The sequence below is a fragment of the Marmota flaviventris genome, chromosome 1 (assembly GCF_047511675.1).
Source record: "Marmota flaviventris isolate mMarFla1 chromosome 1, mMarFla1.hap1, whole genome shotgun sequence".
In the NCBI taxonomy this organism is placed as follows: Eukaryota; Metazoa; Chordata; class Mammalia; order Rodentia; family Sciuridae; genus Marmota; species Marmota flaviventris.
In genome coordinates this window covers 3,358,810-3,369,238 of record NC_092498.1, presented here as the reverse complement: position 1 = coordinate 3,369,238, position 10,429 = coordinate 3,358,810, and the positions used below count along the sequence as shown (strand labels likewise).

The window sequence follows — 10,429 nt, the reverse complement described above, 5'->3', positions numbered from 1 at the left end:
GGTAAAGGTGGGAGTTCATAACCCACTTGAATCAAAGTGTGGAATATGATATGTCAAGAAATTTGTAATGTTTTGAACAACCCACAATAAAAAATTAAAAAAAAAAAAAAGAAAGAATATGAAACGCTATATGTTTATAATTATTGTTTTGTTTTATCCAAAATCACCAGTCAACCACCTGGAGCTTAACTAATGATCAAACAAGGAATTGGGTTCTTCAACAGAAAATAGAAGGAGAGACAAAAGAATCAAATTACCTTGAAATGAATGGAGGAGAAACTGGTTATAACCATGAAATAGAAATGCTCAGACAAAAGCTTCAACTTGTGGCTTCAAAACTGCACCATCTAGCCCAGAAAGCCTCTAATAGGTTAGACTTTTCTGTCTTATTTTCAGAAATGGCATTCTTAGACAGGCTAGGTAGACTCTGTCCCTTATGAATAGGTAGCCAAGAGTAGAGAATTAAAATTTTAAAGATGATGCATATTTACATTAGGAAACATCATTCTTTAAAAATAGCCCATGTGTCTGAAAATACCTTAACACTTAACCCAGAAAAAGAGAACACTTAGCCTAAGGAACAAGTGATAAGCAAAGCAGTGTGTCCCCTAATCTGTGGTGTTTGTGTTAGTAAGCATCCCTGAGGAGGTCTGTATTGACTTTGTCTTTTCTTTGAAGACTACAGTTTGAAACAGCAGATGATGAAGCTTTCATTTGGGCACAGGAAACTATTGATGAAATTACTTTACAATTACAGAAATTAACTCACCAACCAGGTGAAGAGGTAAGACTTTTAATTAAAACTCTTTGTAAAATATAAAGAGCAAAGATTTAATAGAAATTATGAATTATGGGCCTGAAGTTGTGGCTCAGTGGTAGAGAGCTTGCCTAGCATATGTAAGGCACTGGGTTCGATTCTCAGCACAGCATGTAAATGAATGAATAAAATAAACGTCCATCAACATCTTAAAAAAATATATATGAATCATTTGAAACTGGCAGTATATGCTATATAAGCATTTTGATCTTTTATTAAATTTTAAATATAACATTTGCCAAGTTACATTGGCCTCTTTTAAAGAGACCAGGCTTTTTGAAAGAGCAGTCTGAGATGTACCCTCACCACTCCATAAAACCACCTGCAGAATCCTACCAGTGTCTTCACAAGTGACTAATCTGATAAATCTCCTCACTCCCTTTCTTTCTTGACTTTGTAGAATTTGACATTTTCAGTGTCTTCCACCTTCTTGAACCCTTCTCTTTCCTTGCCTTTTATGTCAGTATTCTTTCATCTGCTTCTTTATCGGTTTCTTTCATATGTTCCTCTTCTATCATTTTTCATGTTTTTATCTATTCATATTTTTACCATTCCCATAGCCTGAGTGCTCACTAGACTTAGCAAGTGATAATATATTTTATATTGAGCACCTACTATATGCCATGTACTATACTAAGTCCTAGGGATACAATGAACAAATTTGACAGAAATCTTACCCTCATGAAGATTATTGTCAAGTAGACAGTAGCTCCATTATAGACCTTTGACCTGGACTCCAAATTCATTTAATGATTAACACCTTTTCTTTAAGAAGTGTACCCCAGGGCTGGGGTTGTGGCTCAGTAGAGGAGCACTCGCCTAGCGCTGTGCAAGGCCCTGTGTTCCATCCTCAGCACCACATAAAAATAGTAAAACAAAGGTATTGTGTCCAACTACAACTAAAAAATAAATATTAAAAAAAAGAAGAAGAAATATACCCCATAGTGTCTTAGGAAATTCCCAGGCACCTTCCAAATTGAACATCATCTTCCCTTTCTCCCTCATGCCCTAGACCCCCTTTCTGGTCATTGGCATCACCCAGTATAAAACCCAAGTCACCATGCACTGTTTTCCTTCACCCTTGACCTGTACATCTAAGCAGTCACTAAGTTCTATGTCTTCTACCTCCTTAAATATGTGGCTCAAGCGGTAACGCGCTTCCCTGGCATGCGCGGGGTGCTGGGTTCAATCCTCAGCACCACATAAAAATAAAATAAAGATGTTGTGTCCACTGAAAACTAAAAAAATAAATATTAAAAACTTCTCTCCCCCCTCCCCTTCCCCCTCCCCCTCCCTCTCCCCCCCTCCCTTCCCCTCCTCCTCCTCCTCCTCCTCCTCCTTCTTCTTCTTTTCTCTCTCTCTCTCTCTCTCTCTCTCTCTCTCTCTCTCTCTCTCTGTCTCTCGAGGAGTTTGCCTAACACTTGGACATTGTATCTACCCTAATTTACTTTACTGTGAACATGGCTACCAAAGGAACTTTGTTTGTGGCAAGCTCCTGCTGAAAGCCTTTCATGGCTCACAAAGACTCTCCATTGCCCTCTTTGATGTCTGTTATTCATAAGTGAAGCAGCTTTTACTCTCTAGCCTTACCAAGCAATTTACAGCTCCCTAAAAGCAATATACTCTTGCATAAACCTTTGAGCTTTTATATGTGCCTTTCCTTCTGTTTACTAGATTTTTTTCTTGCTTGCTAAATTTCTATGATTTAACCAAGCAACAGTTTGTGAAATCTATTGCTCTCCGTGCCTCGTCACACTTTCACATATATTTGTGCTTGTGTGATCTTACATCCATTTTATTTTTTCAGCCTACCTTAGTATTACCAGGTACTTCTGGGTGTTCATTGACTGAAAGGCTACTCAGACAAAATACTGAACTGACAGGATATATCAGCCAACTGACTGAAGAAAAGAATAATTTGAGGAATGTGGTTGTGAAGATGGAAGAGCAGTTGAGGCGCTGTCAACAGACAGGAACTGGTGGAGATTATGTACGTCATTTTCAGAAGTAGTGCCAAATTACAGTTTCTGCTATCTAATTTTGGTTCTTAACCCTGAATGTAAAAGCATCAGGTCAGTTGTGTAGGAGGATCTGTGGAAATTTTTATAGGGATGACTGTAATATTAATAGCTATTATTTTGTTGAGGGAGCCGTCTCTGTACCAGACTCTGAGAAAACTGACCTGAAGTCATAATCCAATCTACGTCTGTGAATCTCCAAAGACAGATACAGTATTGACTGTCAGCAGACATGTGTAGAGAAATGTTCAACGTGAATCCTCACTGTTGTCTTCATTATTTACCACTTACTGTGTTTATGACTCAAGTGGAAGATGCTTTGAAATTATATATTTCAGTTTGATAAACCACTCTGAGAATTTAAATATTTCCATTTTTTTTTTAAACCTACAGAATAAATTGCTGGTTTCTATAATTACCCAGTATAAAAATAGGAAGAAACGGTAAGACAAGCATGCAGTCAAATGGATGATAACATCTTTTCATGCCTTCCATAGGAAACCACTTCCCTTCTTTGTACTGGGTTATTATTTTTTTTTTCTTTTTTATCTCCATTTCTCTAGTAAGGGCTCCACATTTGGACCCCCATGTCCATCTCTTAAGTCTCTCAACATTTTTAGTAAAAGCTCTGCTAGATCTGATAAACCTTTTCTGTGGCTAGGCTTTTACCAAGGACTTTTAGGGGTAAAGCTAATCTACTCAGCAAAATGACCATATACTTGGAGTGAGTAGATATTTTTTAATACCAGCTGAGATTGACTTTGAGGATGGAAACTAAGACTAGATATCCATGATAGGGATACTTTTAATATCTTTAATTCAGCTTTTTCTTCAGAGATACGTTCTTTATGTAAGTAGTTGGGCACTGTGGCACACACCTATGATGCTAGTAATTCAGAGACTGAGGCAAGAGGATTACAAGTTTGAGGCCAACCTCAGCATCTTAGACCCTGTCTCAAAACAAAATATAAAGGGCTAGGGACATGATTAAAGTGGTAGAGTGCCTCTGGGTTCAAGCCCTGGTACCACCAACAAGGGCAGGAAATTATATAAGTGGGCTGTTGTCTCTTCAGTCTTCCAGGTTTTTATTCTGTGGTGATGCCAACCCTGAAGCCATTATTGCTTCTGAAGGAGAAATATGGATCATGGAAAAATCAGCTCTTCAGAAAACCTTAAAAAAAACGGAAGCTGAAGTATATAAACTGAAAGCTGAACTGAGAAATGACACTTTACTTCAGAATCTGAACTCTGATTCTGAAAATACCTCACTAAAGGTAGGTGACATCTTCCTTCTAATGATAGTCCTCCATTTTTTGCCTTTTTTCATCTCTCTGCCCTTACTCAAACAGACTAAAGAAATGTGGGTGGCGCTCAGGTTGTCTCCGGAGGCCATTCAGTGTGTTGTGATTGCAAGGTCTCTAGCATGTCACAGAAGGTTTGTGAAGAGGCATGCCTCTTCTGGGAGGACTGGTAACAGGTTAAGCTCAATCACGGTGTCAACACCCAGAGCTGGTTGTCCTTCTGCCCACAGTTTCTATCTCAATAGACAAACAGTACTGTTGTCTTTTCAATTCCTTACAAACATACTGCTACTGTCAGTGTAAGAACATTGTGCCCTAAGATGGGAAGCCCTTGGAGTAGCCTCTCTAATGTGTAGAGATTAATATTGTAGTAAAACTACCATAATCACTTAATGTAAACTCCAAAATAAAGAGAAAGAAAAGTATTGGGAATATTTATTCTGATTATGGAATAAACATAAATTTATGACTCATACAGTAACAGAATAATTGGCTTATTTAAAAAGCTAAATAGATGCGTGACCATAATAATAAAATAGCTCCATGAAATTTTAAAAATTCTCAGATGAAAAAGATAGCTCTATACATAAGAAAACACAAATGATAATAGGAAGACAAAAATATTTACAATAATATCATGAACAGGGGCTAAAAAACTCAAACTAAAACCATAACTATAATATTTACATACCATTGACTACAAAGTGGCAAAGTTATAATGGTTAAAGTTACATTAACCTTCAACTTGGCTGATGAAGCTAAAAACAGTACCTGCCATCCTACAACTGCTTTTTTTTTTTTTTTAATCTAGGTAATAATCATCCCCTAGAGAACAATTTGAATGACTTCTTAATAATGACTTTATGTTCTTCCCTTCTTTAAATGTAGAGGACTTATGGTAAATACTTGAGGGCAGAAAGTTTTCGTAAAGCTCTCATTTATCATAAGAAATACCTGCTGCAATTATTGGGCGAATTCCAAGAATGTGAGGATGCCACCATAACGCTCCTTGCCTGGATGCGGGGTCAGCCAGCCTTCACCAATCTGGAGTTCATCAGCCGCCCAAAGGGCTTAGCCAGATTTCGTTCAGCTGTCAGAGTGTCCATTGCAATTTCACGGTAAAGTTCTTGAAAGAAAATTGATTTTATTCAGAGACCCTCTAAAGGGGTGTTTGTCCTGTAATTCTAGCTACTCAGAAGGCTAAGGCAGGAGCATTGCAAGTTTGAGGCCAGTCTCAGCAACCTATTGAGACACTATGTCAAAATAAAAAGCAAAAAAGGGTTGGGGATATGGCTCAGTGGTAGAGCAGTTCTGGACTTAATCTCCAGTACCATAGGGAGGGAAGAAAAGTTTGTATAGTATTTCTTTGCCATCCCTAAAATATAACTTTCTCTCTGGGTTTTCATCCTTTTAGCAGGGATTCTTTATTCTGTACTGTGTAAATATACCCTTTGGAAAGGGCCTTCTTAGGTACATGCAGCTGGTGACTCAAGCTGGCACATCCAGTCCAATTGTCATTTTTAAATTTGAATAGACCTATGAACTAGCTTATACATACATAGACATAAGAGATATCATAAAAAGGAAAAGTTTTTTTGAAAAATCACACCTTAGGCTGGCACACATCTGTCTTCCTTTCCTACTAAAATAACCTGTTTTTGTACCCAGCTCTGGAAAGCCCTGGTCTACCTCTGCATTCAGGTCCAAGGTTGGCCTTCAGGGATTCTGCTAGTGCTTTTGTCACTCTTTTCCTAGTAGTTCCAAGCTAGGAACTTTGGCATTCATTCCGTATGTGGTTGAAACTACCTTGTAGTCCTGAACCACTACTGTCCTCTAATCTAACTAGTAGATAAGATAATCAGGGGCTGGGGCTGAGGCTCAGTGGTAGGGCGCTTGGCTAGCATGTGTGAGGCACTGGGTTTGATCCCCAGCACCACATAAAAATAAAGGTTTGTGTCCATCTACAACTAAAAAAATAAAATAAATTTTTAAAAGATCACTCAGACACTTAGGCTTCTCCATGTGTACCCTCCTTTTTATTTCTCTGAAACTCAGCAGAGTCCCAAAGGAATTTTGTTTCTTAAAGTAGTTCTTGTCAGGTCACATTTGATGCTTCTTCAAAGGATTTTGCTTTTTTTTTTTTTTTTCTTCTGAAAAATATGAGTTTTGCTTTTGTTTCTGTGTTTTTAAACTGGAAACTTGAGTTTCCTTAGTTCCAAATGTCAGTTCACAAATGAGAAAAAGGGGACAAGGAGGGGTTATAAACCCAGTAGGCACAATTAGCCTGGTCTCTCTATTGCAGCCATGCAGGCTCTCTAAAAGCAGCTCAGGTCTAACGTGTTTGCCTTCCACCGTGCCTGCCTCTTCTCCTTATTGTAGTCTCACACTCCAGTTTCTCCTTTCCCACTTCTCATTCCCAACATCACCTTGTGTCTGGCAAACAAAGGATAAGCACTGGCAGATACATGGATGAAAAAGATGTAATACCTGCCTAAAATCCAAAGACAGCTCACTTTCTGTTGAGGAAGGGCCATATGCACAGAACTTAGGAGACACTCATGCGAAGTCTCAGGAGTTAGCCAGTCATTTTGATTAGAGGAATTTGGGGAGACTTATATTTTGACTCTCTTAAAATTGAGTCTTGAAACAGACTGGTTCCACAGCATGCTCTCACCTTCAGAATTATGATCCTGACAGAGCCCTGGCACTCCAGAAAGCTCTCTAAGCCAAGATGGGCCATGCAGCAAACCTAATGCAGCTATATGATGACATTAATGCCCCCATTCATTTAAAGCCAGCATTGTTTTTTTGTTCCTGGTCACATGGCCTCACCCATCCTCCAGCTCCCTCTTATGGGTCCTTCTATTCTTTTTTCCTCTCATCTGCCTTTCATCCACTGTTCTGTTTCCTGCGGCTCCTTTCTTTCTGTGTAGTTTTGCCCTCCATCTCTTCCTGTCTCATTAATCCGTAAAGCTAGAACCTGATTCTGGTAACACCAAAGACCTCTGCTTCCCCTTGGAAATGAAGTGAGGGGAGCTTACAACTGTGTTCTTCTGTTCCAGTTAATTTTGCCATCAACCCAGGCACATGTACATAGTTTTGGATTAGGAAATTGTGATTATGTTGAAATCTTATTCTGTGTTCATATTTAAATAATTTTTGTAGAAGGTGTATTTTATGATCTTTATAGATATGCTGTGATGTCTTATCTTGGAATCTTTTTTTTAGAATGAAAATTTTGGTTCAACGGTGGCAGCAAGTCACAGCTTCTAGTTCCACCAATGTTAACAGGGATGGCTTTGAACTGAATCCAGGTAAAGTCAAAATAGCATTTTTCTACATTGAAAATGTAATATCTTCCAAATAGCAAATTCTGGAGCCAGTGTTTTCCAAAGATAAAGGAGCTTATAACTAACAAGGTTAGGGACTTCATTGTTTTAAAGAGAGTAAGAATTGCTGATTTTTATGGAGCACTGGTCTACACTAAGCCCTGCTTTTTTCATATATTCTGCCAATTTGATGTAATCACAATTACTATTATTCTCACTTTACAGATGAAAAATTTAGCACTGGAAAACACATGGTATTTGTCCCAGATTACCCAGTAGGGGCACTTAAGGCTCTCGGTTCAAGAGAGAATAGCTATTAGTCATGTAAAACGGTTATGGTTTGAAGTTTTCATGATCTAATAATACTCAAATCATTTGAGTTTACTACTACATTGTATAAAAATAAGAACAGTTAAAATTCCTTCTCTCTACACCTAGAATGAAGTAGAAAGAACATTAGGGCTTGAACATTTGGGATATAAGGATGAGGTCAAAAGCGGGAGAGCACAGAGTACAGAGAATCTACCTGGAGATATTCTACCAACAGTTTAGCAGCAGAGAAAAGGGAAATTTCCATGAAAGTATTTTGAAATATAAATGCTTGCACTGAGAAATTTTTATCTGTGTCATACCAAAAATTAGCAAATCTTGATTGCAATTTTTTTTCCTATAAAAGGAGAGTGGAGTCATAAAGGATCTGGTTACATTAGTCTAATTTTTCTTTTCCACATTATCTTTTCCCCCAAATGATAACACATTCAGAAACCCTAAGATTGAGGTCTTTTAAGTAAGACAGCATGGTATAGTACACTATATTCACATGGTATAAACATGGTATAATACTGTTTTGTAGAAATGTTCAAGGGCTTGGTTTTTAGTTTTTGTTGTGTTTTGCTTTGTTTCTTAACATCTTGCATTACATTAAGGTGCTGAAAAGACTGACCCATTTTATCATTCTTCTGGTGAACTAGAGCTAGATGGAGAACCAAGACATACAACATACCGCTCAAGATCAGATCTGAATTCTCCTAGGTGCCTTTTACCGTTTCAAAATAGGTAAGAATTAAATGTATTAATATTTAACAGAGAAAGATGGACACTGATAGGACTCTGGCAGATGGACATGTTTAGTTGTAATTTGTTTAACCTATGGCCCAGAATCAAAGCTAGTTTTTAAATTTGTAAATGGTTTCTAAGGTTAAAGGAAACAGAGCTGATCAAATGTTGCTTACTATATGCAAGAGTTAGACATTGGAAAAAGTGTTGATTAAAATTGATAAGTCCCTGGCCGTTAGAGAAAATGTTAGTCTGCATGACAGATGCATTTTTATATATCCAACACTTACTGACAAACTGACAGGTTTTATACTTGGCATTTTCATGAAGCCCTAGCTTCTTTGAATTTATTGAAGACCAATTTCTTTCCCATCCCAAACTTAGAAGCATGGGGCATATAGATCATATAATATGTACATGGCCTGCCTTTCGGGGGTGGGGGAGGAGGCAGGTGTGTAATGTGATTGCATTGTTTCTGGGTAATTTGGTTCATGTACATTGCTTTTAATCCTTAGGTCCCCAGGCACCCTAGCTGATTTAAATCCTGGTTCCACAGCGTGCTCTCACCTTCAGAATTATGATCCTGATAGAGCCCTGGCAGATTATATCACTCGGCTAGAGGCACTACAAAGAAGACTTGGAACTGTACAGACAGGAGCTTAAGTTTAACCACTTATTGGTAGTGCCATAGTGCTAGACCCACAGCTCTCCTCATTTTGAAAGCTTAAACTGTGTAACCAGCAGCACAACTAACTTTAGAGTATTCAAGACATGATTTATCACCTCAAATCCTGCCCACCCCCAAATAATTCCCCTACTATCTCTTCATTCAGTAGATTGCTCATAGAAAACACATGATTGAAGACTAATGTGGGAAGGTGCTCTGAGGTAATGCATGGTAGAAAGTGGTGAGGCCTACAGATACTGGTGAGGAAGAGGATTGAGCACTTAGTACAACCATTATCCCTACTACTGCATGGTGCTTTTAAGAGTGATCCAAAAAAAAAATCCTAACAATGATCTTTTACTTTTCTTTCCTCAAAAATATCAATATCATACTTGATAACAGAAGTGGATTCTCTATTCATTATGAGAAAACTTCTTTTCCCTGTCTTCCTTTAGTTCACTTCTGATCCAGAGATTTTGAATCATTTTAGTTTAACTGATTGTATTCAGTCTACTTTTACAGTTTTTTTTTAAACTTTTATTAATGATTCTCTTTTCCTACTAGTCCCACAAACTGGACTAATATCAGATTATTTTGAGTTAGTAGTTATCTCTTCATTCATTCAAAAAATTCACTGTTTAACACAAGCAACTTGTAGTACTAGGAAACTCTCATTATTATAGTTGAAGTCTGTTTGTTGGTTAAAGGTTTGTTTTGTTTTAAGCATCCAAATTTCACAAGACCCAGAATCTGAAGACCAAAATATTTTTTAGGATATACTAAAAATATATAGAACTTCAACCTTTAGAACATTTTATATTAGCATGAGTCTCGCTTCCTTGCTTTAGAACCACTCTTGATGACTTGTAAATATAGTTGAAATCTCTTTAAAAATCAGTTGAACTATGAATAAGATGTTTAAGGAACAAAGGGCATTTTTTCTGATGGAGAGTTAAGAGTAATCTTTTTGTTATCTATACCAGCTAATTTATATAGAACAATCTAATTTAAAATCATGCAAAATGTCTTGTTTTTCTCTTACAGGTTCAACTACTACATTTCATAGTGGTATGAGAAGATAATACTTTAAAAACATCAAAAGTTGAAGTGATTTTAAACAAATTCTCTTTTGTAAATCGAAGATTCTTTTGTGCTTTTATATTGTGAATATTTAATGGGACCAAAACAAACACAGCTTATGATTGTATCAGATCTCTTGCACATGAAAACAAACTGGAATT

The 10,429-nt window shown here is 37.3% G+C and overlaps 1 protein-coding gene and 1 long non-coding RNA gene across 2 annotated transcripts; both read left to right on the top strand.

Annotated features, from left to right (window-relative positions):
* Positions 1-266: 266 nt before the first annotated feature.
* Positions 267-2,736, top strand: LOC139705350 (uncharacterized). Its single transcript, XR_011707225.1, has 3 exons — positions 267-370; positions 679-784; positions 2,625-2,736. It is a non-coding gene; the product is annotated as an uncharacterized lncRNA (long non-coding RNA).
* Positions 2,737-3,542: 806 nt separating this feature from the next.
* On the top strand, positions 3,543-9,184 carry LOC139702870 (A-kinase anchor protein 9-like). Its single transcript, XM_071605364.1, has 6 exons — positions 3,543-3,559; positions 3,917-4,109; positions 5,025-5,254; positions 7,365-7,450; positions 8,392-8,521; positions 9,037-9,184. Exons 1-6 carry the CDS (start codon positions 3,543-3,545, stop codon positions 9,182-9,184), a joined length of 804 nt encoding a protein of 267 aa, XP_071461465.1.
* Positions 9,185-10,429: the final 1,245 nt, after the last annotated feature.

What these genes read in the sequence shown, in the direction of transcription:
- LOC139702870 (XM_071605364.1), top strand. An exon ending in CTGAAAATACCTCACTAAAG is followed by an intron (nt 4,110 to 5,024) that starts GTAGGTGACATC and finishes CTTTAAATGTAG; the next exon opens with AGGACTTATGGTAAATACTT. An exon ending in GTGTCCATTGCAATTTCACG is followed by an intron (nt 5,255 to 7,364) that starts GTAAAGTTCTTG and finishes TCTTTTTTTTAG; the next exon opens with AATGAAAATTTTGGTTCAAC.